At 42.3% G+C, this 27,712-nt stretch overlaps 1 protein-coding gene across 1 annotated transcript; it reads left to right on the plus strand.

Moving 5' to 3' along the window:
* Positions 1–5,749: 5,749 nt before the first annotated feature.
* LOC144095589 (uncharacterized) lies at positions 5,750–25,030 on the plus strand. The gene is made up of 7 exons (XM_077629267.1): positions 5,750–5,842; positions 14,483–14,578; positions 15,502–15,615; positions 19,171–19,206; positions 20,747–20,931; positions 23,860–24,019; positions 24,894–25,030. Exons 1-7 carry the CDS (start codon positions 5,791–5,793, stop codon positions 25,028–25,030), a joined length of 780 nt encoding a protein of 259 aa, XP_077485393.1. The 5' UTR covers positions 5,750–5,790.
* The last annotated feature ends 2,682 nt before the right edge of the window (positions 25,031–27,712 follow it).

A 27,712-nucleotide genomic window follows, 5' to 3' on the forward strand; every position in this document is an offset into this window, starting at 1 on the left:
ACGCAAAGGCGCCCGTGTGCTGTGCGATGTCAGTGCACGTTAAATATTCACAGGAGGTTGAAATTATTTAGGATCCCTCCAATACGACACCTCTTCCTTCCCTCAGTCCCTCCTTTATTCATTCCCTTATGGCGCGGTTCTGACTTTATGGGTCCAGATGTACGCCGAGATGTTACACAGACACTGCGCCATTTTCTTCCCCCCAAAACCATTTTCATCTTCCGCCATATTTGTTTACATTTTTTGTATTGTTGCCTGACCTGATTCTTGTATTGCTTTTATGTGAAAAAAAAAGAATGCCTTCGAGTGTCTTCAGAGCAGTTAAGTATAATTTTATACAGATTACACTCATACGCCTGTTTGTGCGTACTGTTACTCCTGTCTGAAAAAAAGCCAGGTGTAAAAAAATAGGGGGGGCGGGGGGGAGAAGCACCGTGGCGCCACCTGTCAACCAACGCGGGCGCTTAAGAAGAAAAGCGCGCGCTTCCCTTGCATCCCTCGACACCAGCCGGCCGTGCGCTGTGTTAGCTCTCTGTGCGTAAGTGCGGTGCACGAGACAGCACGCGGTCGCTTGATTTCGGCTATTTCAGTCGCCTGTTGGCCACCGCACGCTCATCTCTGCCCGACGATGGAGCTCCGTGGAAGAAATGGGTAAGTGTTATTAAGAGCAGGCTATTATATACATGTTGTTCGCCACTCCTTGTGCACTATTTCAGCGTGTGAATGGTTATAACCTGAAAGTAGTATATAGCACGTGTACTACGGAGAATAAATTCTCTTTATGGTTTATGGCGGTTTAACATTCCAAAGCGACTCCGGCTATGAGGGATGCCGTAGCGAAAATTTCGAAACCACGTGCCACTGACATCGCGCGGTGCACAGGCCTCTAGCATATCGCCTCCATCGAAATTCGACCGCCGCGGCCGGAATCGAACTCGCGTCTTTCGGGTCAGCAGCCGAAATCTAGCACTGTTACCGAATTCCGTTGGGCGATGCCTTTCGCTCCCGCCGCTGTGGATCAGCGGTTAAGGCTCTCGTCTACTAAGCCGGTGTGCCCAGGTTCGAGCCCGACCGCGGCGGCAGCGTTTCGATGGAGGCGAAACGCAAAAGGCGCCCGTGTGCTGTGCGACGTCGGTGCACGTTTTAAGATTCCAAGGTGGCCGAAATTTACCCGGAGACCTCCACTACGGCACCTCTTTCTTCTTTTGTTCTCTCAGTTCCTCCAACTGTTTTCTCATTTTTGCTTGTCCTTGAAGAGCCTCCGCGTGCACGTAACCAACCAGAAAAATCATTAAATCGAATTGGAACCAGCTGGAAAAGTCAGCAACATAACTGGTTCCAACAGATTCAGTTAGATTCCACTTAGAACCAATATAGTTTTTAAGCTAGGCAATATCTTATATTGCAGCTATGTTACAAACTGTTACCTGCAAACCTGTATATTTGGCTGTGGTGCCATGCCATTCACTGCCGAACAGTATGCTTTGGAGGCTAGTTTTGACCATTATTCTCGGTTTAAACCACACAAACATAGCACCACGAAAGACTTGTTCAAAACCCAAATGATTGTCAGTGCTCATTAGATCTTTTGTCTTGTTTCCATATTTTGAATGTTATACAGTTTAAAGCAATGTATTGCTAAGTTGTGTTGTTTCGTACAAAATCATTTTTCGAAGTTTAATCACCTTGCTGAGATTTGTAGGATATGCACTGTCAAAATTGGGGTATCGAATCCTCGTCCGTAATACATTCACTGGAGGCTAAACACCTCCTCTAATGCTGCTGTTACTTGTTCTATGCCTGCCTAATTCACCCGACTTAAGGGATTTTTTTCTCTGTGAATGCAGAAAACACATTGCGGATGCCTGTGCTCTCCATCTCTACTACCTTTGTTCTTTGCATTGTGTTGCCACAATGGCAAATAGCCCATCACTTTTGTACTCTCTACATAGCTGTCATTCTTCCCCAGTATTTTTTCTTTGCATTGAATTCATTTTGTTACCCATGAGAAAATGGACTTTGTTCTCCTGGATTACACATTCAACCTCTCTCCATTTATTCATATGATTTCTTCCTTTGTTCTTCCTAGATAGCATTCTGTGCTCTCCTCAATTTATTCCTCAGTCTATTTTGGCCTTATAGGTCACAATGCTTACCAAGTTGTTAGTGGTAATATTTTCATATTGGGTATATTGATAAGCTGCTGGCCTAAAGTTAAGTGTGCCTGCTGAATGAGCGGCAATAATTCTGTGCAAGTTTTTGTGCTCCTGCACCAGAAGTGCTTGGTGGGGAGGAGGAGGAGAGACTTTAATGAATACAGAAGAGGTCTGCTTGGTTGATAGCCTAGCATGCTACTCCAGGTGAGGGTGAAAGAAGCGAAGAAGAGGGTGAAAAATAGAGAAAATGTGAAAGGTCTCTGTCAGCTGGTGCCCCTATGCAGAGTGGCACGGGGCAGAACTTGGAGGAGGGGGGGGGGGGGGGTCTGTTACTTTTGCCCCTGATGGTACTTTCTGGTCACTTCCAACACCTTATGCTTAGACTTCCTCTATCATTGCAGTGATCAATGCTTTACGCACTGTATGAATTAGTACGGAATTCCTTTGTAACTTATGCTATATTAAATTGCTAATGACCTTGATAATTTTTACCTGTATAACGTACTTTTGATTTCTGACTATGCCTGACTACTTTTTTGCTGCCTATGCACTTTATTGCTAGTGTATTCCTCATGTGCTCTGTATGTTTCATATGTCATGCTTATTAATTTGGCAGTTCTGCTATTTCTGTCGCATCTTTGGAACTCAAGACTTGAAGTGCTGTGGTGTATCATAACCACACCCTTTGCTTCCTGGAAGGGCTTGTCAGCATCCTGCCTGTGTACCTTGCCCCTATTTATCTTGCACACTCTTGTCATTTTATATCAGCAAAATGTTACATATCATCTGTATGGTAGTCATTTTACTGGTTGAAATTGAAGTATCTTTGAATCGGCAAAATTCTTAACTCCTGTTTTCTCCGGTGTGCCACTGACTCGTATATTTGCGTATTTATTCTAGACTTCCTTTTTCTGCTCCTTTTCTAATCCAGTAATTAATAAACACTATTACAGATAGTGTTTATTAATTACATATTTCATGGTCTGCATGCTTCTTAAATTGTCTGCATTTTTCATTTCAGAAAAAGGAGCCGAAAGGAAAGATCACCTTTCTGTGTAGTGGCTTTTGTTGATGAAGGCGACTCGGTGGCTGCAGTGCCCACTAAATGGCTGTCGAGGTCGAAAGATACCTTCATGTGGCCACCGAAGGGCTTCGGCTCCTACTCTGTAAAACAACTAGTGCGGAGACTTGCCAAACCAACCGACGAGTGGAGGGTCTGCCCGTGCAGGGTATTGGTGTATGCAGGCAAGGACATCACTGATACTCATTACGTGTTATTGTTTTCTAATTTATGTGATGGCTGTATACTTTGCAATCAATTTCAAAATAGGTACTGACCAGTTATAATTTAACTCTGCCTACTTGAGATTAAAATTGTAAGCATGGCGTGAATGCATATTAAGGCATGTTGATTTGCCCAATGTGTAATAAAACTTCATTGACAGGTTTTGCCATCTGATAAGGTCTGATACTTTGAGTTGTTTAGAGCAAAGAAGCAACATGAACTTTGAATTAAGTGAAGATATCATATTAATTACACTTACAATGTATTGAGCCTCTTTGTTTGTTTGCCTAACTCTTTCATTTCAATCCTCCTTATTAGATACATATGGGGAAGCCCGCCAAAAAGCTGCAATTGCAGAGCAAACGTCTCATCTTGATTCATCGGAAGAAAGTGAAGATGAGGCAGTAAAAGGGCATGGTGAGAGAACGGTTTTGTTTTAATACAGCCCTTTCTATACAAGCCAGAGAGGACATTTTGGTCATATTTCAGGACCATGCAATGGTTAACAGGTACCGCTTTGAAATGATACAAAAGACATCAGTAAACAAGTCACTACCTAAAATTTGCCTGTGCTTGAAAAATAATTTATAACCAAATTTTTTTTCATATAGTTCGGGTTTCAATTTCAGAAGTTTAATGGCAGTTGCGAAGTCAAACAAGTATGAGAATATGTGGTGCAAAGACTGCAATATCATAGCTCTTTGTTCACTTGCGGTCATTCTAGCTTCTGGTGTTAACAAAGATGTGGTGCAAACTGAAATAATGAAACAGCGATTATATTGTTTTTGTGTGCCTTGTGCAACATCTACTCATTATGGGGCAACCACTGTTTGGCTACTAGGGCCACAGCCTAAAATATGGAACAAACTGAACCATAATTTTTTGCTGAGCACGGAGGAATTCAACTTGGTGATCCGTGTTTACGATACGTTATATGTCATTCGAAAGCAAATGCACATAATGAAACATTTTGTCAGCACACAAGATGTTGCTAAACTGGGCATGTTCAAGGAATTGCATGCTCATGCGCTATTCCTTGATGTGATATCTTAATAGAAACTGAATTTTTAATTTTGTAGCTGTTTGCTAAAATTCCTTCCATCTCATCAAAATAGTGAAGTTTTGGCATTTCTGAAGCTGAGTGTGCACCTTTCATTGCTTCAGTATTCCAGAACTTGTCAATTGTAGGAGAAACTAAATTTTGGGCTATGCATTCCAGGTGAGTAGTGACCTTTGAGTGCAATAGCTTCTAACTGGACATTATAAGGACAATTTGAAGTTTGCCTGCATTGATAGATTACTGTGTTCTAATGAAGAAACAAATTTTTTTATGAAATGAAGCTTTTATAAATGAAAAAGGGGAAAAGAAATGAATCAAATACAGGCGGTACCACAGCTGGTCACTTTTGTGAAACTGCTGTGTCAAAACAGTTAATCATGCACTGACCACTGAGGCTGGAATAAACCACTGTTCACTCCCAGATGATGATCACCAAGTTTTGTGATTGATGTTATGAGTCGGAATTGATAAGCTTAAAAACTTATAAAACTACTCTGCTATAAATGCATTCTTTTTGGCTAGATAAACATCAGCATAGCATGAATGAGCCACGTAATCAATGTTTATTTAGCACAAAATTTGAATGGGGTTGTCGTCAGTGTCTCAGCAACTACAGAACTTTTCCGGGCGAAAGAGCTATCCTTATTGAAAAGACAGTTTATGTCCAATCATGCCAAAGTGATCTCAAACTCAAGTGCTTAATCCTTGATTTGTGGGAGGAAAGTGAGCCATGCTGGTGCTGTAGATTAGTTTACTATTTCTGTTATCAGGAAGAAGGGAAGTCAGGCAGCTAAAATATGGACAGGTTCTATCACTTTACCTGGATATTTTTCAAAAGGGAACAGAAATCTGGTAATCTGCACAGGGAAGAACCAAGCAGTCAGATAGAACAGGCACTTTGTGTCTGGTCCTTGAAAAGCTAAAAATGCTTGTGAGCATTAACCTGTGTTATAATCTGTGCGTGCAAAAATTTCATTACAAACATGAAGGGCGAAAGTTCAAAACGGAAAGGTCCTGAACTGTTGTATGTTACATGTGTGTGGCATAGTAAGACAATTACTCAGTAATCAAACGAACTCATTTTGCAGATGTTAGAATTTAACTTTTGGCCCACATGGCAGATTGGTAATAGGTTTGCCAGAGGGTTTTTGCAATTAAGATTTGTGTGCTGTTGAGTCAAAAGCCCTTAGTCACTGAACAGCTGAGATTTTAAGTGCAACTGCAAGTGCTGTTATCTGAGCAACGCAATACCCTTCCGCCTATCTTCTGTTGCAGATGGGGTACTTGCAATGCCTACACTTCATTCAGGTAAACATGTGGACTACCACCATCTCAACTCAGGTGAATGTGACAGACTCATATCTTGCCCAAAACGCAGTGCTGTAAATATTCAAAGCAAGACCAAAGTACCTTTCTCAAATTTTCTGAGACATCCACTTTAAGTGTGAAGTCATAACAACTGCAATATGAAGTCGTTAGACACACTCTGGGTGTCATAAGGCACCGAATGAGCTCCAACAAAATTTTTGCAGCAGCTCAAGACAGTACAGGTTAGATAGAAAGATAGATAAGTTTTATTTTCCATCAACGATGGGGGAAGAAGTGGCTAAAAGCTGCAACCGCGGCTTTACTGGTCCTCGCCCACCTACATAAAAACAATATGTGACACTAGAGAGCAATAACATACAAGAGAGAGCATCATAGACACAGCATTTAACATGGGAACGTGCAGTTTGAATAGTGGCTTATAAGTACGAACAAAATGTGAAGCTCATTAAACATGAAAAACTCAAAATTGTTTACATGGTAATGTACGTACAATGGAGAGAGGGAGATATAGAATGAAAAAAAATCAGTCAGTAGTGGGGATTAAGGTATCAAAATTTTCAAAACCATGGAAAGTGGTGAAGCAGCATACATCTCTTGCGCATTTAAAATTACCGTGCAGTCGTATTCAAACACAGTGTGCAAATGAGGAGTGTGTTAATACATTCTAAGCACATACAGCTCTCACCCTCCCCCGTCCCAAGAACAAAAAGAAAAGAACAATGCCAAAATGAGATGTCATTTCATGAATTGTAGAGTGCTATATCCAGTAGCATATGATACGGGTATTATTGAAGAAAAAATTTCTTAAGCTGCCTAGTATTCAACTGTAAAATGTCGGTATTATTAGATAAATAGGAACTTAAAAGGGTGGGAATGCAGTGGTTTAGTGTTTGTGTCGCGTAGTTTGTTCTGCAGAAATCAACTTTCCAGATTTCGGGTTTACGTGTGAAATGACCTGACGAAATTTTAGCAGTTAATTTCCCTAAATTTGTGAGTATGTTAAAGTTTTGCTTCCTTTCTCTGATTAGTGCCAGACATAGATTGTAATTGTACATAACTTTCACATGTAATAGCCCAAGGTTTTGAAACAATGGCTGTACATTGGAGTCATATTGAATACATGTAATAATTCTAACCGCCTTTCTCTGTAATCTACTGAGTTTCTCCATATTGGTCACTGTGTTTGTACCCCACACGAGTATGCAATAACTTAATTAAGACAGAAAAAGTGAGTTACATAAGAGTGTCATAATATTCTTGGGTAGGAAATACTTGTTCCGGTACAGAATGCCAACTACTGATGAAAGTTTTGATGATATGTATTCAGTGTGCCGGTCCCAGGACATTTTTTCCGTAAAAAAGACACCTAGCATTTTAAATTCACACACAATTGCAACCTCCGAACCATAATCTTAAGTTTTTACTCTGACGAAACCATCCTTGTTTTCGCGAAAAACAATTGCTTTTGTTTTGGAATCGTTTATTATTAAACCATTCTGCTTTGTCCATTCACCTACTTTGAGAATACAGTTTCCAATGCTAAAGAGTTCTGTACAATTTTGCGAAACACAAAAAATGCTGGTGTCATCGGCGTAGATAACAAACTTAGCTTGCGAGTCCACATTGACAATGTTTTTTAAGTAGATATTGAATAAAAATGGCCCTAAAATACTTCCCTGCGGAACCCCCGAGTGTGTACAAGTTAAATCTGAAGAGTACTCGTTAATCTGAACATATTGGACGTGATGTGAAAGGTATGATTTAATTTGCTCTAACGGTAATCCACGAACACCATAGTTTTTTTAATTTTACAAGAAGGAGATTGCGGTTCAGATAACCAAAAGCCTTTGTAAAATCTAGAAATATACGTAGTACATATTTCTTACTATCTATATTTGTTAAAATGTATTCTTTTTGGAACAGCAAAGCAAGTTGTGTAGATCTGAATTTTCTAAAACAATACTGGGCATCGGTTATACTGTTCGCTTTTCCAAAAAAATGATTCAAAGCGCACAAGCATAAGTTTTTTATAACCCTTTGAAAAAACAGGAAGAATCGATACTGGGCGATCGTTATTAAGATTATTATGGTCACCTTTCTTATAGATAGCCCTTACTTTTGCTGTTTGCATGCTCTTGGGAAAGACTCCAGATGGGTTATGCACAAAAAAAAAAAGAACTTAATCTTAAGTTGCGCATGGCCAAGGATTTCTTTTTTCGTGTCCACCTGCGCGATCTGTTAAGAACTAACCCCCGAAAATTTTGGTCATCCATCTTACCACGTGACACTTCATCCACTTCGTTCAGATTAGATAATGACGTCATCATTGAGCCTGCTGTAATATCTGATGCTTTCAACAAATATTTTAACTCGGTGTTCGTTCCGGATAACAACGTCATTCCGCTATTCACTAATATAATTTCTTCTCCAGCAATCAGTGATGCTGTCATAAACACTGATGGCATCCTAAATCTTGTATTAAACCTCGACGTTAAGAAATATACCGGCCCAGATGGAATACATAATGCGTTCCTGGTTCGTTACTCCATGTGGTCTTCGAAATATCTGACCATCATATTCAACAAGTCCTTATCATCCGCTACAGTTCCTTCTTCTTGGAAATTAGCCAAAGTGCTCCCTCTTTTCAAATCTGGTGATAGACAGTGCTTATCGAACTACAGACCGATTTCATTGACATCACAGGCATGCAAAATGTTGGAACACATCATTCATAAACACATCATGCTTTTTCTTGAATCAAATAATTTGCTATCTAACTTTCAGCATGGGTTTAGGCGCGGTATTAGTACGGTAACACAATTAACAGAATTTGCTCATGATATATTACATAACCTCGATGTCGGTAACCAAGTTGATGCCATTTTTATAGACTTCTCGAAAGCATTCGATACTGTTCTACATTCCAAGCTTCTTGCTAAACTAAATGCTATACTAAACAATCCTCACTTGGTTGATTGGATTTCTAGCTTTCTCTCATCTCGTTCCCAGTTCGTATCCTATAATTCTTCTCATTCTACTGCTGTTGATGTAACGTCAGGTGTGCCTCAAGGCTCCGTCCTTGGACCACTACTCTTTTTAATATATATAAATGACTTGCCGCATAACATTTCTTCTAACATTCGTCTTTACGCTGATGGCTGCGTTTTATACGAAGTAATTATTGGCCTAATGATCATCGTCACCTCCAAGAGTCATTTGCTATGTTTTGTAGTTGGTGTAGTACCTGGCAAATGAGAATTAATTTCGACAAAACCGTCCTCATGTCTTTTTGTAACAAATCTTCCGTTTCCCATTTTAGTTACTCTTTCAATGGCCGTGTGGTGGATAGGGTCTCGCAGTACAAATATCTTGGTGTCATATTCACGCATAACATGTCTTGGTCTAAACACATTGATTACGTATGTAATAAAGCACTAAAAAAACTAGGTTATCTACGACGCACGCTACCCAATTCACCAAAAGACACAAAGCTACTGTTGTATAAATCTCTAATCCGCCCTGTTCTTGATTACGCAGCTGTAGTGTGGAACCCGTACAAGCAATTCGAAATTAACATGTTAGAAGCAGTCCAGAAGAAAGCTGTGCGTTTTATATGTCATCGTTATGATCGCGATTTCTCACCCTCTTCTACACTTCTCTCATTGAATTTAACCACGCTGTCTGTCCGTCGCCACACTGAATCATTAAAATTCTTACATTGTGTCGTCAATTCCTCAGTAAGGCTGTCAGCTAACCACTACATTAACTTTGCACCATTATCATCTACAAGAAGTCATCACGAGCTTAATTTGATACCGTATTTTGCGCATGCTAATTTGTTCAAATTCAGTTTTTTTCCCCGTTCAATAGAAGCCTGGAATTCTCTACCCGGGTCCATTCGTTCTTGTCCATTTCAAAACTTTGTAACTGCCGTTGAAGACGCATAATAGCTGTGTATTCTTACCCTGTCGTTAACAGTTCCTTTCTTGTTTGATATTTCATTTGTGATTTTAACTTTTTGTAGTGCTCACTTTGTACATTTTGCTGCATTTTGTTTCCTTGCATTTTTGTGTTTTCCCACTCCTGCCATAGCGCATATAATTGCGCTGCAGTATTTATAAATAAATAAATAAATAAATAAATAAATAAATAAATAAATAAATAAATAAATAAATAAATAAATAAATAAAAAAAATTAAATATGTGTGTTAGGACGGCTGCTGTAACATCGGGAACATATTTTACCGGCTTAATTTACACGTCGTTGACATCACAGCTGGCGGAATTTTTTAACTGCATAATTGTTAAATACACTTCACTGTCGGTAACAGCACTGAGGAAAACACTATAGGGGTTTTCATTACTGAGCGGGTTTGCATGATTAGATAATGTTGGTACCGAGAAATTTGCGGAGTGTTCATCAAAAGCATCCGCCAGAGCGGAACGAGATACTAGCTGATCATTTATTTTCAGCTCACTTATTGGGTCAGACATAGATAAACGGCTCAAAACCTCATTTAGTTTCCGCCAAGTAGACTTGCAATCACGCTTGACCGTGCTGAAAGAATTTTCAAGATAGTCACATTTAGCTTTCCTGATTTCCTTATTAAGACTGCTTCTATATTTCTTAAATTCCTTCAGCTTAGCCATTCCTCGTGTCTTAATAAACTTGTGAAACATGTCGTTCTTGACTATACTAATTGTGGCCAGTAGATAATCATTTATCCAAGGTTTCCTGATTTTTCTAGACACGCTAATAGTTCGGAAAGAAAAATGTTTTCTGTAAAGATTAGTAAATTTATCAGGGAATAAGCAGAATTAGACATTAGGGTCTTCTGATTCTTGTTCATCTGACCAGTCTGTTTTCTTTATATCATAACGAAATTGGTCTAACTGGGATGGCAAAATTGGCTGGTAGGTAACTGCGATTTACTGGTTTTTCTTTATCTAAAGGTTTCACACAGACAAAAATAGGAAGGTGATCACTAAGATCGCATGCAAGGACTCCCGATTTAACTTTATGGGCTGCATATTTGGTTAGAAATTGGTCAAGCAATGTTGATGAACTGGACGTAACACGTGTTGGAAGATATATGGTATTGGTAATGTTTTGTGATTCAAGCAACAGCTTAAATTCATTAACAGGACCTGAGGTTGTACTAAGCGTATTTACATTAAAATCGCCTCCGCAAATAAGCCCAAGACAGCACTCATAAATGTATGTGAAAAGAGACTCAAGAAAATTAAAGAAAATTGATAAGTTTCCTTCAGGGGGTCTGCACAGCACTACAAGCACCAACTTGTTCCAACGTAAAGATAACACCTAGAAATCTTTTGCTGATTTCCTGAAAGCTGGGAGGAATTCATATTTTACATCTTTCTTTATCAGCATAGCAACACCACCTCCTCTACCGTTGCTTCGACTAAGATTACATGTCTGATATCCCGGCATACTAAGTGCATCATTATCATCGTGATACCATGTTTCACTCAACATTAGTACACTGAACTGGGTCTTAATGTTGCAGAAGAACTTGCTTTGGGGCTAGTTGGTTCATGATTGAAGTTCTGAAAGGCGCAAAAGAAACACACACAGGAAAAAAGGGGGATGACACAAAGAGCGCCTACTCAGTTGGTAGTAGGCGCTCTTTGTGTCATCTCCCTTTTTTCCTGTGTGTGTGTCTTTTGCGCTTTCCAGAACATCAGTCTTAATCTTATTTAACAGAACCTCTAGCGAAGTGCTTTTATTCCGAGCAGATTGCATATTAGCGTGAAATGCATTGAAGGAAGACTGAAAGTAGCCGCCAACATAGTTGCCAAAATCATTTGGAGATACATAGTGTTGTCTGTCCATGACATTGTTTGGGGAAAACAATGAAAAACAATCAAATAAGCTAATTAGGACTGCTGGTCGCAATCCTATCCAGTTCGTTCATTGCTTGGATTCGCCATGCACGCTCTCTGTCCCTGCACCGAACAAAAATCCTAGCATTCCTGTGCCACACATATTGAAAGTCATGTTCTTTAGCCAATTTCTTTACTTCAAAAACTAAGTCCCTAGAGTGCTTTGTTAAATTTTCTTGAATGTACACTTGCGATGGAAGGGTACTTAGGCCATGCCTCTTCTCGAACCATTCTTCACACATATCTTGTCGGGCAAAGCGAAGGATAATGCCAGGGATTTTGCCGGGCTTGGAAGGAAGGCGATGAATGGCGACAACTTCATGTTGGGCTAATTCTGGAACAGCTATCGTCTTAGCGAGAGCATTGACTTTACCAAGCAAATCTTCCTTTTCAGTTTGTGCAATTCCGCGAAACTCCAAGTCTCCAAGTTCAGTTTACGGTTCCTCCATTCAAGGTCATTTAATTGTTCCTGCATAGTTTGAACTTCAGTTACTTCCCGTTGCTCAAGCCTTTGTACCTTGGTCTTAATTTCCTTGATTTCTGTCTCATGATGTGCAATGTCAGCAAGAATCTTGTTCTATTTATCAGACATCAGCTGCACAGCTTGCTCAATGTTTTCAATGGTGTCCTTCAGGCTGAGAAGCGTTGCAAGTTTTCATGTATATCTACAAGAACAAGGCCAATCTGAGGCATTTCATCTGCCGATTTCTCTAGCACAGCAACCTCCGAAGCACTAAGTTTCTTCGGTCCACTTCGTGATCGTCCTGCTCAGCATGTCTGGTATCACCATGACTTTTTTGTTGTTTCCCCCATGGAATTGAACTGGCTTTCACGAACACGAGAGCATTTCCCTAAGTGATACGCATAATTGCAGTCACTACACATCAAGTAAGAATCATCCATGTCTACTTCTGTTGTACATATCAAGCATATCATTTCATCACCCATGCCTACAACACAGTTTCCGGCATCAACAGGGAACACACGAAGTAAAACTTGCCAAAATGGCAAACGAAAAATGACACTGACCTGCAAAAAGTAAGAACAACGTATAGACAGAGCTGCCAACGTGTTCCCTGTAGCTGCCAGAAAGGTCGTGTTGTAACATTTTTTCTGCAGTTTTTGCTCCCCAGAACAGTTACGTTGCATGCGAAGTGGCTAAAGGATGTTCTATTTTTCAACTGAACATTCCTTTACTTGGGCCCCGGGTTTCCTATTTCGGTCACATTTCCCGTGCAACAGTTTGTAATTCTTGTGGGTATTTCTCGCATTACTTTCTAATTTGTCATTAACCCTTGCTGTTTTCTGGGATGGATTGATGAAGGTCAAAGTGCACGAATTTGCCATGTAATACTATTTCTGCGTTCCAGTTTTCTTTCTCGTTCCTCGCCTTGCATTCTACTTTGAGAGGTGACCCATGAGAAAAGTTCACCTTCATCAGTGCATATAGGGACCCCCCCATTTCCCCCTGGCAGTACGCAGCGGTCATGTTTCGATGGAGGCCAAATGCAAGATGCTCATGTACTGTGCGATGTCTGTGCACTAAAGAACCCCAGGTGGTCGTAATTACCTGGAGCCCTCCACTACATTGTTCCTTACAACTCGAGTCACTTTGGGACGTTGAAGCCCTCAAAATAAACAAACAGAATGGAATAGATTTTAATTTATTTTTCTGCAGGTATCCAAGTGGCTGTGTTGAGGTGGATGGTAATGAGTAATTATTCCTCGATTGAAGAACGGGCTAAACGAAAGTTGTTGAGAGCTTGATTTTATGCTTTCTTTGATCAGATTGTATTTCTTAATAGCAGCAATGGAAATAAACATGTGAGGGGTCCCTGTGCAGACATTTGACTTAAGGGCCATTGTCTGTGCACTTTACATGTTCATTTCATGCTGTGACCAATCAGTCCTGATTTCTAAAAAAAATAAAGGTGACTAGCACGAACTTATACCTTGCCTGCATAATTCAGGCTAGCAGAAGGCCAAACCCCACCCTGCTAAAATCCCAACTACGGGATTCCAGTATCAATAAATAAAATAATAAAATAAATAATAAGAAAGAAAGCAGTGATGCGAATGGTGTTGGGGGGGGGGGGTGGTTAGGAGCAGTAGATGGGAGGACATTGGCACTAAGGGTAAAGGTTGCTACAGTCGCATTGCTAGGCTATGCTGTGACAGTCAATGGCTCAGACCACAGAATCAACTTCAACAAAACCAGCATCCTCGGAACCGAAACAAATTGTCAAAACAGGCTCTTGCTCGAATCTTGGCAGATTCAAAGAACCCCGAACAACATCAACCGCACAAAGGGGAACCTCGCCCCAGTATATGCACAGGGACATTGCTCTGTAGCTCTAAGAAGAAAAGTCGCCATTGACCCTCACTGCACAGCCCGGCAATGTGACTAATAGCCTTAACAATTAGTGCAAACATCCTCCCCCAGGCCCCCTCCGCCAGCACCTTTCGCATCACCGCTTTCCTTCTTTCTGCCTTCTGCTCCACTCCATGCATACTTAAAAGATGCTCGCCACCACCCCCGTCACCCCTGAAGGAGCAGAGGTTGCTTTGAAACTTTCGGTTTTAAATTAAGTTTTTGGTTGAATATGTGTCAGCTTATTATAAGTTGTCAGACCCAACCAGACAGGCAATTCTGTTGAAATGTTTAGTTTTCAGTATCATTTTAACTGTTTGTCACTATGACACTCATGTGACACTCATGTGTCATGTCATTGCATATTGCATTAACAGCTTGCAACAGTGATGTAGAATCTACCCCACAAGACACTGTGAGCCACAATGCTGCCCTTGATTGTGCAGGCTCCAGCTCTTGGAATCTGGATTCAGGTAAGCTGACAGCTGAATGGAATTTTTAATGTATGCCTTAGAACACTGTGGGAGTATGGACTGTTTTTGGGCTTCTGTGCTGACTTGCAGCATTTCTTGAAATACTGATTCTATGCAAAGAAAATATGTTTACTCAGAGTCTCGAGAACCATTTCCTATATAAATATCAGTTGCATAGGATCTGCATTTATGTTGCAAGAGTTTTTCAATATCATGCGGGGCTAGTGATGAATGAGAAAACATTCTGGTTTTGTACATAATGAAAAAAATATTAAGCTTATTTCTAAAGGCTTTGCACTGTGTGCCCGAGTGGGCCAGGCTGAAACTAAAATGAAACCATGAATTCAAAACGATGTGTACACTAATTAGAAAAATAATTAAAACCCCTTTGTATTTTCAAAGTCATGAAAGCACACTGAAGTGTGCAAGAATTAGAAAGGAAACCTTGTTAGTCACTGCCTTTCCATAGTTGGGTTATATGTGAATAGAGAAATAATATTAAATTGAGGTATTACGGTAAAAATACTGAGTACATTGAGTACAATAGTGTGTGTGCCATGGACCTAGTTGCCAGTCCTTGTTGGATGGCCTTTTAAAATTGCACAGCATTGTAAGGAAGCTATTGCAAGCTGCTGGGGAGGTTGTGTGCAAAAGGGAGCAGTACAGTAGTATATGGCAGATGCATCTGCTGCCTGAAGTAGGAGATAGAGCCCTGAAAATTGATTTTGTGACAAACCACTTTATTTGATGTTTTAGAAAAATACTGCAGGTGTAATGTGGCAGCTGGCACTGCAGTAATGTTATGATATTGTGGTCACCCCATGTATCCTTGGTAGGCTTCAAGGTGCCACGTGCACAGCATTAAATGTGCTGCTTCTCAACACGCATGCTACAGTGTCTCATATTTTCACACATCCCTGCAGCTCCTCACCACCACGCAGATGAACATGCTCCAGATGGCATTCCCATTATCAGGACTCGCACTCCGATGGGAGCCTCTGGCTTTCTCTCTTCGCAGCATGCACTTGGAGTTGGAGGTCAGTGCAGTGGATGGAATAATGTTGTTTTATTTTTTTGTAGGAATATTTGTGATTATTAGTCATTGTTACAGTGGACTCTCGTTAATGTAAACTTGTTTAATTCAAACTGATGCTTTATACCTGTCAACAGCAAGTGTTTAAAAGTTCTTGATTATTTAGAACTCTGCAGAACTGGCAAAATGTGTTTCAATATCAAGAGTGAACTGCGTAAGGTTTTTTTTTCTGGCTTGCAGCATTTCTTAAACGTACCTACCAAAGCATGATTGTCTGCCCAGTGGGCGGGATGATGTTGGCATATGTCTTGATGAATGCTACAGATGATCAGAAAATAATCTTGGTTTGCTGTTGACATTCTTGTGTAATTTAAAATAAGCTAATGAAGTGAATTCTCTTCTCATGGCACCTTCTGATACTACCATCACACGAAACATATTGCACTCAATGGGAATCAGCCAGTGCCACATGGCAACTACCAGTGTCTGCTGACATACACTCAATGGGAATACACCAAGATAATGGCCATTGAAGGCAGCCTTGCACTCGCTATGCTTAAAAAACAAGAAAAAGCTCGGTGATGTGAACTCAAAGGAGCGGAAAATGGTTCTAATCAGTATGCACTAGAATGTGTTCTCATCATGCCCTACCACATGAGTGGAACCCAAAGTAGCCACACCTGGGCTCGTTATTGCCAACTGGGCACTGTTACAGTCAAATGCATGGGACCACAGTATTATTTCGACAGTAATATTAGGTGATGATGACGACATGCAGTGCATAGCGCAAGAGTGTGTTGCATTTTAACACGAGGCCTGATCGGCTGCAGTAATGGCATAGCACTCTTATGCACAGGCCAGCGAAACTGACCTGTTCGCGCTGCCACGGGTTCGAAACCCAGTTGTGGCAATATTATCTTACTTATTTATTCAAGGTCAGGCTTCAGCGATCAAACGGCTTTTGCAAGTTTGGTTGTGAAATAGAGCTTTCAATCTAAAAACTGCAATGTAATTGCCGCTTTTTCATTCCTGGACATTTTGCCTGTTGAGACAGGCTGGCATTTGTTGGCAGTGAATCAGAATGATTATGTCGCAGTTCTTTTCATGCCTCGTATGACCTGTACACACCTTTGGCATCACAGCTATCATTTGTCTGTTGAAACTGAATCACCATGAGAGAGAAATTTGATTATAAAATATTTAGCGGTTGTAGGTGAACACTTCCTGGTAATCCATGTATGCTGATGCCTTATGCATCATTTCAAAGAATAAAACACGTAGACGGCTATACTATTTATTATTGTGGAGCATGTTTAGCGAAGTAAGTAGATTGAATGATCAACAAGCCTTTATTGTGAGCTTGTTCATTTGTACTTCCAAGGTTTAGAAAAAAATGGTTTAGTAATGGGTGAAGAAAAAAAAACTGGAAAAGCACATTTGCATTACAGTAAATTTAATTGGTGGAAAACTGAGAAATGGTCACTGCTGTTCATATCAAAACTGCAGTTGCCACTATTTTCTACAGATGTCATGCTTCATTGTGCACAGTGCCAGGAACTTCCAAGCAAAATTCTTCAATATGGTCAGAGTCTGTGTTGCTTAATTCTTTCACTTTGAAATGCGGCACTTTTGGCTGCTGCTCATGTACGGTGCTGTTGTCCAAGGCACAGGGAGCACAGTTGAATAGTATCATTTTCTGTTAATGTGCTGGTAGCAGCTATACCCACACCTGGCAATGTAGTCTGTGAAATGCACACTTTAAAGAAAGAAGTTCTCATCAGTGTACTCATCACCAGCAACTAGCAAACAGTGCTTTGACTGCATCACAGCTGTGTTACTGACTAAACCCGCAGCACCAAAAGGGTTGACAATTGCAGTGTTGCCATAATGTCCCATTTGTAGGCCAGGATGGACACTACATTGAGGAATGACCCTTCATAAGTTCTGCCATATTCATTGCACTAGCATATTTTCCATGATTTGCTTTTTAGGCTTTATCTTGTTTAATGTTAGTGCAGTTTAAGGACAGCGCAGTGAGCTATGGAATGAAAAATGATAGGTGTAACGTTAAGAGACCGGAAGCGGGAAGAGTGGGTGAGGGAACAAACATAGATTAGTGACATCCTATACTCCGTTTCATACATCAGGTGCAACGCTGTGAAAGGTACGGAAGTAGTCCGCATAGGAAAATAAAGGGAGACGTGTTACTCCACACTTCTGTGGCCGAGTGGTCTGAGTCGGGAGAAAGTGACAGCGTGTCGTCAGCAATAAGAGGGCATTTAAGCTCATGACAAATGTGTAATGTAGTAAGCCTGCAGGCAAAGCATTCACTATATATGTTTCGCTCACAACAAGGAACGCACTACTTTTTAGTTGCGGCTGCAGGCAGTGCTAAGAAGAACGCTAGCTTTGACAGCATTGCACCTGATTTATGAAATTGCCTATAGTCAAAATCAAGAGGAAGAAACGGGCTTGGGCAGGGCACACAATATGAAGGAAAGCTAACGGCTGGTCTTTAAGGGTAACTGAGTGGATTCCTATGGAAGACAAACATAGCAGGGGGCGGCAGAAAGTGAGGTGGCCAGATGAGATTAGGAAGTTTGCGGGATACGTTGGGCACAGCTGGCAAAGGACAGGGTTGATTGGAGAGACATGGGCAGGCCTTTGCCGTGCAGAGGTTGCAGTCATATTGATGATGACGATACTGATGCGGAATTGCACACACAGGGAACCATGCATGATAAACGTATGCATGATAAACCTGCTTGCGTCGGCACCCTAACAGCATGATGCCATTGCAGTATTTGTTATGATGCTGAGACATCCTGTCATACTGTCAACCAAGTGTCAAATTCTGGTGTTTCAGCTGTGTTGAACTTAGTTTTATTACTATTTGTGTACACTTGCCCAGGGTACCTTTTGTGCAGTAACTGATGTGAGAGTGTTATTTCTGCTTTTTGTTTATTTAGAGATTTTGAGTCGCTTGCCGGTGGCTCAGTGGTTATGGTGCTCTGCTGCTGACTCGAAAAACACGGGTTTGATCCCGGCCGCGGGAGTAGAATTTTGATGTAGGTGAAATGCTAGAGGTCCGTGTACTGTGCAATGTCAGTGCACACTAAATAACCCCATGCAGTCGAATTATCCAGAGCGCTCCTCTACAGCGTCCCTCATGGCCGGAGTCGCTTTGCGACATCAAACCCCACAAACTAACGAACCAACCAGAAATTTTGAGCTGCTGGCAAAATGCGAGGCAAGGTAATTTCCCTGCTGTAAATGAACAGTGGTTTTTGAGGGATTAACATCCCAAAGCAACTCAGGCCATGAGGGACGCTGTAGTGAAGGGCTCAGAAGATTTCGGCTACCTGGGGTTAAAATGCACTGAGTCACTGACATCACATGGTATACAGGCCTCTAGAATATCGCCTCCATCGAAATTTTACTGCTGTGGCCGGGATCGAACCCGTGTTTTTCGGGTCAACAGCAGAGTGTCGTAACCACTGAGTCACCGCTGTCGTCCTTGTGAGTAAACCGAAGGGTTCAATAATTGTCAACATTTCAGGTGCAGGCCAGGAAGGCATTTCGCCTGAGCAGCAACGTGAGTAGACCAATTTATATTTTAATGAATTTTACATGTAAAATGAGAGTAAGAAGAGCTCACTGAAAGCATTTATTATTTGCTCTGCATTCGGTGTCTCAGCGGTGGTGGCCGTCAGGTGTAGTCTTCAGAGAGTCCCTTATCAATTATATCTTTTGATAGAAACTCATCTCTGGCATTATTGAGCACATTTGACATCCCACATTTGTCAGAAGCACAACTGATGGACTCCTTGAGAATGCTGACTCAAGTGTCTCCTGTTCAGTGACAGCAACTATACAGGCTTTCCCTACCTCATCCAGTCCATGTAGCAGCGCTTCATGCGGCACCTATACTTTCAGCAGCTAAAATTTCTCTCCATTTAAAAGGAGCCTAGTACTGCTTTTGCAATCCCGACACTGTGCGAGATACAGTAGTTTATTTTGATAGCATGGGCATCGCGAGGTCAGCTTGATGAAATGGAATCTATCTCATTCATACCATGTAGTAGTGCATGACGGGTTACCTTTGCTTGCGCCAGCTGAAATTTTTCTTTTAAAAGCAGTCATGTACTGCTTTCGTGATCCAGACATCATGAGAGATGCGATCGTCTTGCTTGCGATAACATGATTAAAAGTCATTAAAATCAAAGCGTCTAAATTGGTAGAAACCAGGTACCGAAAATACTACTAGATAAGGGCTCCGTTCATTGGAAGCCATTTGATGTTAGCACTGAATATTATGAAACTGGATCTACAAACTTGAACTGAAAATTGCTTGGATCTGCATTTGATGTGAGCTGAGAGTTTGACATGGTACATTCTGGAAAGAAGCCTCGTATTGTATGCGGGTGTTTACTGTAGTAGTCGGCCTCACTTGGCCAATGTGCTTGATTCCGGTAACTTTATTAATAATTATTTAAATGCAACATCATAATCTTTTGCAGGCTTGTCGTCTAAGCAGACATTTGTATGCCAAGAAAGCCTGCAAGGCATGTGTCTAGCTATTTGGTCATACAGAATGCTTCACATGTGGGAGCTAAGTAAATAGCTGTTCAAGAGAAAACAACGGGATTTTATTGACAGTTAAGCCATGACAATGATGGCGCCAAAAAGAATGAGGCAAGTGGTAGTGGTCGCCACCTGAAAAATATTCTGCGCCAATAGCCAAGCGCTTAGTTCAGACCCTGCTGAGCAGGATGTTTCATGACAGTGCAGCCCGTGTTGCACACCTTCAGTAGGGGCCCTCTGCAGTTTATTATATTTCATTTCCATCATAATCTCATGACATATTTTGGTCCGTTGTTGGTCCCTTTAATAATTTGAACTTGAAGGCAACCGAACTCTTGCTTTAAATTTTGTTTTAATAAGACCATTGCACTTGTCGATGGGAACAAAGGTTCTACTTGAGTAAACCAGAAGTTTGTACCAATAAAGGTTCAATAAGATCAGTTAAAATTATTGAGTCATCTGTATGTACATTTTTGATGTATTTGCTCAGTCCAGCTATTCTTTCAGTTAAATTCATGCACTCTTATTTAGGCAAGTGTTTTTTTTTCTAGGCTTTAATCATCACATCGTGAAGCTGCTGCTGGAGATCCGTAGCGATATCATGGAGTTAAAGGGAAACTATTCTGCCACTCTAGACATGGAAACTGGAAGCGATGCAGTGATGGTAGCGACGTCACTGGAAAAACTGGCAGACATTGAAGAGGTTTTGGCAGATAAAGACCAGAGGGCTCTTCAGGTAAGAAAACATTTGCTGTCCTTTGTCTTCTCAAGTGATGTTAGAAATATAGGGGGCAAGTGTTGAAGTAGTTCCAGTTCATAGTTCCAGCTCGTTAGTTCATAGGTCATTAAAACAGATTTTTGGATAATTTGAACTGTACTACTTGGTGCAGCAAAGCTCCGTAACAGCATATATGTAATAATAAAGCCTCTTAATTCGAACGCGAATAAATTCTGCCATGGTTAGTTCTAACTCTTCCCTGCCACACCCTGAATAGCCTGGCGCCTGGCACAGGGCCGGAGAAGTGTCCCCATGATATAGCGGCCTAGTCAGTCATATAACAAGGGTACATTTCTTCTAAAATGCAAAGAGAAGGTAGAACCATAAAACTGTTTGACAAAAACGAGTGCCATGACCGGCACGGCAGCCATCAGTGCCAGAGGGCAGGGACAGAGGGGGCAGCGACCGTGGCAGCAGCTGCCTGCTTCCGTGTAACATCTGAGACTTTCAACTTTTACTGGTTAATTCGACTCCCATTAATTCATAAACCCGAAAAATTTGAACTGCCAGCATGGTCCTGGCTAACGGCCATATCTTTGAAAGCCTGCCAATTTGGACGCTATGGGTCTCGCAACGGTTAATTTGAACGAGCTCTTAAAGGTTAGCTCCATCCAGGTATAATCGGCACGGTAAGCAATCATCAAGGTGGCCCTCCCTAAACCTGAAATGCATGCTGCAGAGTTCAGTACGCATCTGTGACATCCACACAACTGCACGCATGATGAAAAAATTGAATGGCCTCATCTCCGAGAATAGGGTGACCTCATAGTTTTGGTTTTGCATTTATGAGCTTCATGCTAGCCCGTGGCAACAGAAGCTATCAGACGTCCATCAGTGAGCTATCCAGGCTCAGCTGAATGCTGTTTCAAACGCTGATTGCCGGCACTGTGCATTTTCCTCGCTTCCATCTGTGTGGTTCCTTCATCATTCCAAACTGTGCACTCGTCAAGTGTCATTTCGTGCGTTGTGTGGTGAAGCCTGTTCGCACGAGACGCAGCCGTGACGCAACGCCACTACAGCATTGCACCGTGAAAGATTCTGGGGAGGTCGTTACAAGTTAGAAGTTCGGATTTTACTCGTAACAGTGCGCACAAAATATTGATGGAAATGCGAAAAATAGCCATTTTTATGTTGTTCTCATCCCAAAATGAGGGCAGCCATTGCTCAGTCTTCCAATGTATAAATTTACTCTGGTGCAAGTAGTTCTTGTCAGTTTTGTTGGGGGTCATATGACAATTTAAGTTTTTTTTACAGTCCCTTTACAGTCCCCTCATGTAAAGCCCTCACCCAAAGGCCCTTGAGGTATCTATAATAAAATAAAAAAATCAAAAGATTTAATGAGCTTTTGCAGTGTTGTTCTGCAGATTTGTTCTGCAGATCATGTCTTTGTAGCATAAGCCGAAATGCGGTTTAGGAGAAACTTGGTGATGTGCAAAAAAATATGCAGTGAAAGCTCATTATTTCGGTGTGCAAAACACCAGAAAGAAAGGAGAAAAGCTAAGAAAACAATTTGTAAAGTTCTGCAAGGAGCTGAAACATTGTTGCCTGCTTTTGACATGAAAAGTACACTGCAATGATTTTCCAGAGCTCTGTGAAGTGCTTCATTATGTGCAAAAATTTGAAAGCTTCCAAACAGAATTATTCCAGAATAGGAAGGGCCTCTATGGTCTTTTTCTCAGTGTGGCACGATACTGGTGGCAGCTTTGCATGAGAGGAGAGTGCATTGCACAAGCTATGAAGAGTGGCATGTGGTGAATGCACAGATATGGAACAGTAGGAGAACGACTGAACCATGCATGTGGAAGCAAGGGTAACCTGCAGGTGCGGATAGTTAAGTGCCTTAAAAAAAGTAAATGAGTGACTTGCCATTGAGTGTTAAAAAAATGTGCAGCACAGCAGTGTGCAGCTGCGCTTTGCTGATTTACTAACGTGTGGATCACTGCTGTTGTTGCAGCAGGTTAGCGTGCATTACAGGCATAGCAGCGCACAAAAGACGGCAGAGTAGACAGACAAGGACGAGCTTTGAACTTCTAACAATTCTTTATTGCGAACGCTTCACACTTATATGCATGCCATTCGAGCCGTGGTCGTCGTATAGAAGTGCACAAATATGCGAGTTCTTTTTTCGGAGAGGGCAATACTATACAGTTATTTGCATCGTGAGCATAGAATAGTAGTCTGAATTAATATTTGCCTTAGTATTGCATTTCTTTCAATTGTGCCTATGAACTACTGGCAACATATTGATTCCTTTTAATATTATTTTGATGCATAGTGTTTTGTTCAGGTGTAGTTTAATTTGAGCCTTCTACATATGGTGAGCCCACTTCAGATTAAGTTGGGACTTCGAAATAAATTTCCTCATGTTGCATTTGGATTTGTAGACCTGAAAGCTTCATTTTGTACAAATGTAGTTGAATGAGGATTTGCTGTAGATAATACCTAGCCTACTACAAGAAATTAGCACAAGTGTTAGCCTTGCTGTGCATAGTTGCAGCTGACTGTTATGTGCTTACATCACTCATGTAGCTCCAGGCTACAATCTTGTCGTGGTTCAAGGTGGCCTTAAAGTAATGGCTTCACTTTTTCCCCCTTATCTTATTGTTTGGGAAGCATATGCCATTGAGTCATGAATAAAAGGAAGTTCATATGATGATGCAAAGATGGGCGTATAGAAGACAACAGAGAATTGTTATCGTTAGGCTGATAGATCACACCAATGTGATCATAAGTCTGTTTGAGTCCTCTGTATGACCCTGTTCTACATGATTCTGATTTTTTGTTGACTTCCACATGGTTCCTCTAAGAGGGAGCTTTATTAAAGATTCATTGTAGGGTTTTAATGGCATATAGTTTGCTTTGTATAATGTGTATAATCTATTTCAGATCAGAAAGCTGGCACTTATCGGGGGCGAGACGACTGATGAGACAACAAAACTTATCATGAAGACTTTAGTAAAAACTCCTGTGGCCCTCAGGTACACATTGGAGGGGCGGGGTGAAAAACAAAGTTTTAAGAATCTTCGGCTGTACAGTGCAATTGTTGGTGAGTACATGGGAATCTTCTGAAGATTATAGACATTTTGTGAACACTACATCTAATTGCAGGAAAAAGCTACATTCAATCCACCTGGTGTGGCTTTCAGCACTTCCGTTATCGATTACTGAGTAGGCATCCAAATATAAAGGACTATAGGTACTGAATTTTTGCTTGTGTGTTTTCTTCTTTCAAATGATGCATTAGACATTCATATACATGTACGACCACTAAATAATTTATAATTGAATTTCTTCTTGACGTTGTTTTGGTTTCATGAGTCGAACGATGACTGCGACGTGTAGTTGGTGTTTAATTCACATGAGACATAACAAATCGGTTATATTATTGCTGACAGATAATTTTTGTCATTCCAGGTCTCGGAACAGGCTGGATTAAATGTCGTGGGGAATTAAAACTACATATCAGCGATTGTATTAGTTTTTCTAGTTGCATCATGTGACCAAAACATCAACTTGACGACAGTCGTCATTCGGTCGATGAAGCCAAAACCGCATAAGAGAAGAAATTCAATTATAAATTATTTAGCGGGGCTGTAGGCAAATACTACCCGGTAATACATGTATTTTTTTATCTAACGTGTCGTTTGACAGAAGAAAACACGCAATAAATTTAGGTGTCTATTGTCCTTTAATGACTCATGCACCTATCGGTTATTCTTACTATGGATATTTATACTTATTATGGTTACAGATATTAATAGCAAAAGAAATTTGCTGATATTTCAAGCATTGCACATTGTAGCATTGCATACGGTTATCAAGCATTTCCTGGAAGATGACTGTTATACTGTGCAAAGTGATTTTTATCCACCATACCGAATATCAGTTTGATATGTGTGTTTATTTGTTCACTTTTACAGCTGCTGTGCAGCGCAGAATACCTACAGCCACCATTGAAGGCATCAATAACAGAGTGGCAGCATTTCTGCGTGGGGCGAGAGACCGGGATGGCGGTCGGAGGGCTCGGATGAAGGGGGTGGACCCGTCACCCCAGTAATTGAGGCATTCTTTTAATGCCCACCATATGCATTGCAAAAACAAATAAATAAGAATTCTTACTTGCGTTGTATTGTCAGATATGTGGAATGTAATTTCAGTAGTAATATGTACACAAAAAATACTGAAGTGAAGAAAGCCTCTCTGGGTTGGCAGGTGGGCCTTAAGTCTAATTGGGTCGGTGGGCTTAAAGGCTATGGGTTCTATATGGGTTACCTTTGTTGACTTCCCGCAAGTGTCTCCTAAGAAGCCTACTGTGACCAGAACAGACTAGCTCAAGGGGGATTGGGACGGGCTAGCCCACGTGGGCCCGGGACGGGCTAGCCCGCGTGGGCCCGGAGTGGGCTAGTCCGCGTGGGCCCGGAACGGGCTAGCCCGCGTGGGCCCGGAACGGGCTAGCCCGCGTGGGCCCGGAACGGGCTAGCCCGCGTGGGCCCGGAACGGGCTAGCTCGTGTGGGCCCGGAACGGGCTAGCCCACGTGGGCCCGGAACGGGCTAGCCCGCGTGGGCCCGGAGTGGGCTATCCCGCGTGGGCCCGGAACGGGCTAGCCCGCGTGGGCCCGGGACGGGCTAGCCCAAGGGGATCCAGCGCGGAGCTGCGTGGGGCTATGCAGTAAGCCCACTGGGCTGCCCTTGTGGGTCCCCCCCGATGCCGAGTTGCAAATCCCGCACATATCCCACGTCGGGCCCCTGTGGGCAGCCCGTGCCGGGCCCACAAGGGCCCGCAATTCAGAGCCCCGTTTGTGCTACTGGGGATCTCTCCAAGCCAAGCATTAATTTGCTGCTTGAAATTTTTCTTTCATGTGTGTATTTTACCTATTTATAAATAAATGAATAAATTTACTCCCCAAAGAGTGCCTTTTTGATGCGAAAATACAGCTGCCCCCCTCCTCCTTCTCCGGCGCCAACAACCAACCCCCCCCCCCCCCCCCCCACCGCTGCAAAAAATTCTGCGGACGCCTTTGTCCACAGCCAAGCACCGGCTCCACAACCGGATTCGACTGCGAACGGAAGTGGGGGACGCACGCAAGGGGGGTGCTCAAAAGGGGAGCTGTGTCTTCTTCGCAACGAGAAGGCCGCAACTAAACCAAAAGCAGATGACACCAAGGAAGCACTCTGCTCGTCGGTTACCGGCATGCGGTGAAAATGTTTGGCAAGGTGTTAGTTTAGCGTGGTCTTCATTGCTTTCTGCGCAGTCGAAAGGCGGATATGCTTCGAAAAATACGTGATGGAGTGAAACATGATCCTTATTAAAAGCCCTCACGAGCACACTGCTCGAGGCATCTGTGCGGGCATGTATGTGGCCACACAGTTGTCACGTGGGCAGCCAGGGCGAGTGCTGGATCGGCTATCGGCGACTGCCATTTAAGGCTTGGTGCTCGGGCCTTCTGCCACAAATCCCCAAAATGTCTGAGAAGTACTGCAGGCATGTGTCACCTCGCGTTTGACACATTAAAGAGAAAAATTTCCAAGCGCGGATCATCATGCAACCGGACGCGGTACGTGAGGCGCCGACACGCAATGCCAACTTGCAGCGCCTTTCATTCGAGTGCTAGCCCTCTACGGTAAACCTGGAGCATTAGATGCACGATACGCGGCTAAATTTGTACAGCGCACTTACATGTTCTACATGGACATTCCAACAGCTGATATGCGCTTTCGTTCAGATTGTGCGTGCATTCGTTGCGGGCAAGCCGGCGGCCGAGAGACTACAGTTGAACCGAACGTATCCCCATTCTTTTCTGATTAGAGCCCACAGGAAGCAGTTCACGAATGTACAAATCGCAACGACCACAGCAGAGTCAATAACCATGCAGAGTAGATCGTCTGCGGTAATACCAGTTGTGGTTTCGGCATAGTAAAAAGAAACGAGATAATTCGAGAGTACGGCATGTCGTTTGTTAATGCGGTATTCACACGGGGGACCTCGGCTTGGAGGCACGGGGAGACGAGGCGCGCTACGTCACCGGCCGGCCAAACCCCTCCCCCGCTCCCAAATTTAGTATTCACACGGGCAGCGGGGAGCCGCCGCGGAGGATCTAGACGCGCGAAGCGGCCGGGCGGCGTGGGAGGGGTTAAAGAAAGGGCCGGACGGCCGGTTTTGCTGTTCTTTGAAGACAGCGACGGCTAAAGAAAATAATAAAGATTGAAGGGAGATAAGAGGGAAAAGAAACCGAAAAAGGGAAACAGACAGTTCCCAGCACCGGAGCTGAATACACGTCGAACTTTCTGGCGCTAGAGGATGCAGAGCAGGAAATGGACGTCGCAAAAAGGCTCAAGTACGTGTTGTTGGCGGCTCTACTTGAAACCGAGGATGACGACGATCTTTTCAAGAAAAAGCGGCGGTGCTGGGTGAAGCCATGGATGCAAGAAAAGTCCCTTGGTGTGCAGCACAGTCTGTATAACACGCTCCGTGAAGATGACCCGGACGAATACCAGAAACTGCTTCGTGTGCCGCATGAAGTTTTCTTGTGGATGCTGGAACGCATCAGACACCGGATTGAAAAGCAGAGCACAAACATGCGGACCACCGTCAGCGCGAGAACACGTCTTGAAGTGACGCTACGTTTTTTAGCATCGGGTGAGTGTTTGGCTTCGTTTGTTGGGATAAGCGAGCTATTGACGGGGGTAGCAAGAAACTGTTATAGTGACATCGTTGCTTTGCTTTCTTTTTTTTTGCAGG

This window comes from Amblyomma americanum, chromosome 6, assembly GCF_052857255.1.
Source record: "Amblyomma americanum isolate KBUSLIRL-KWMA chromosome 6, ASM5285725v1, whole genome shotgun sequence".
In the NCBI taxonomy this organism is placed as follows: Eukaryota; Metazoa; Arthropoda; class Arachnida; order Ixodida; family Ixodidae; genus Amblyomma; species Amblyomma americanum.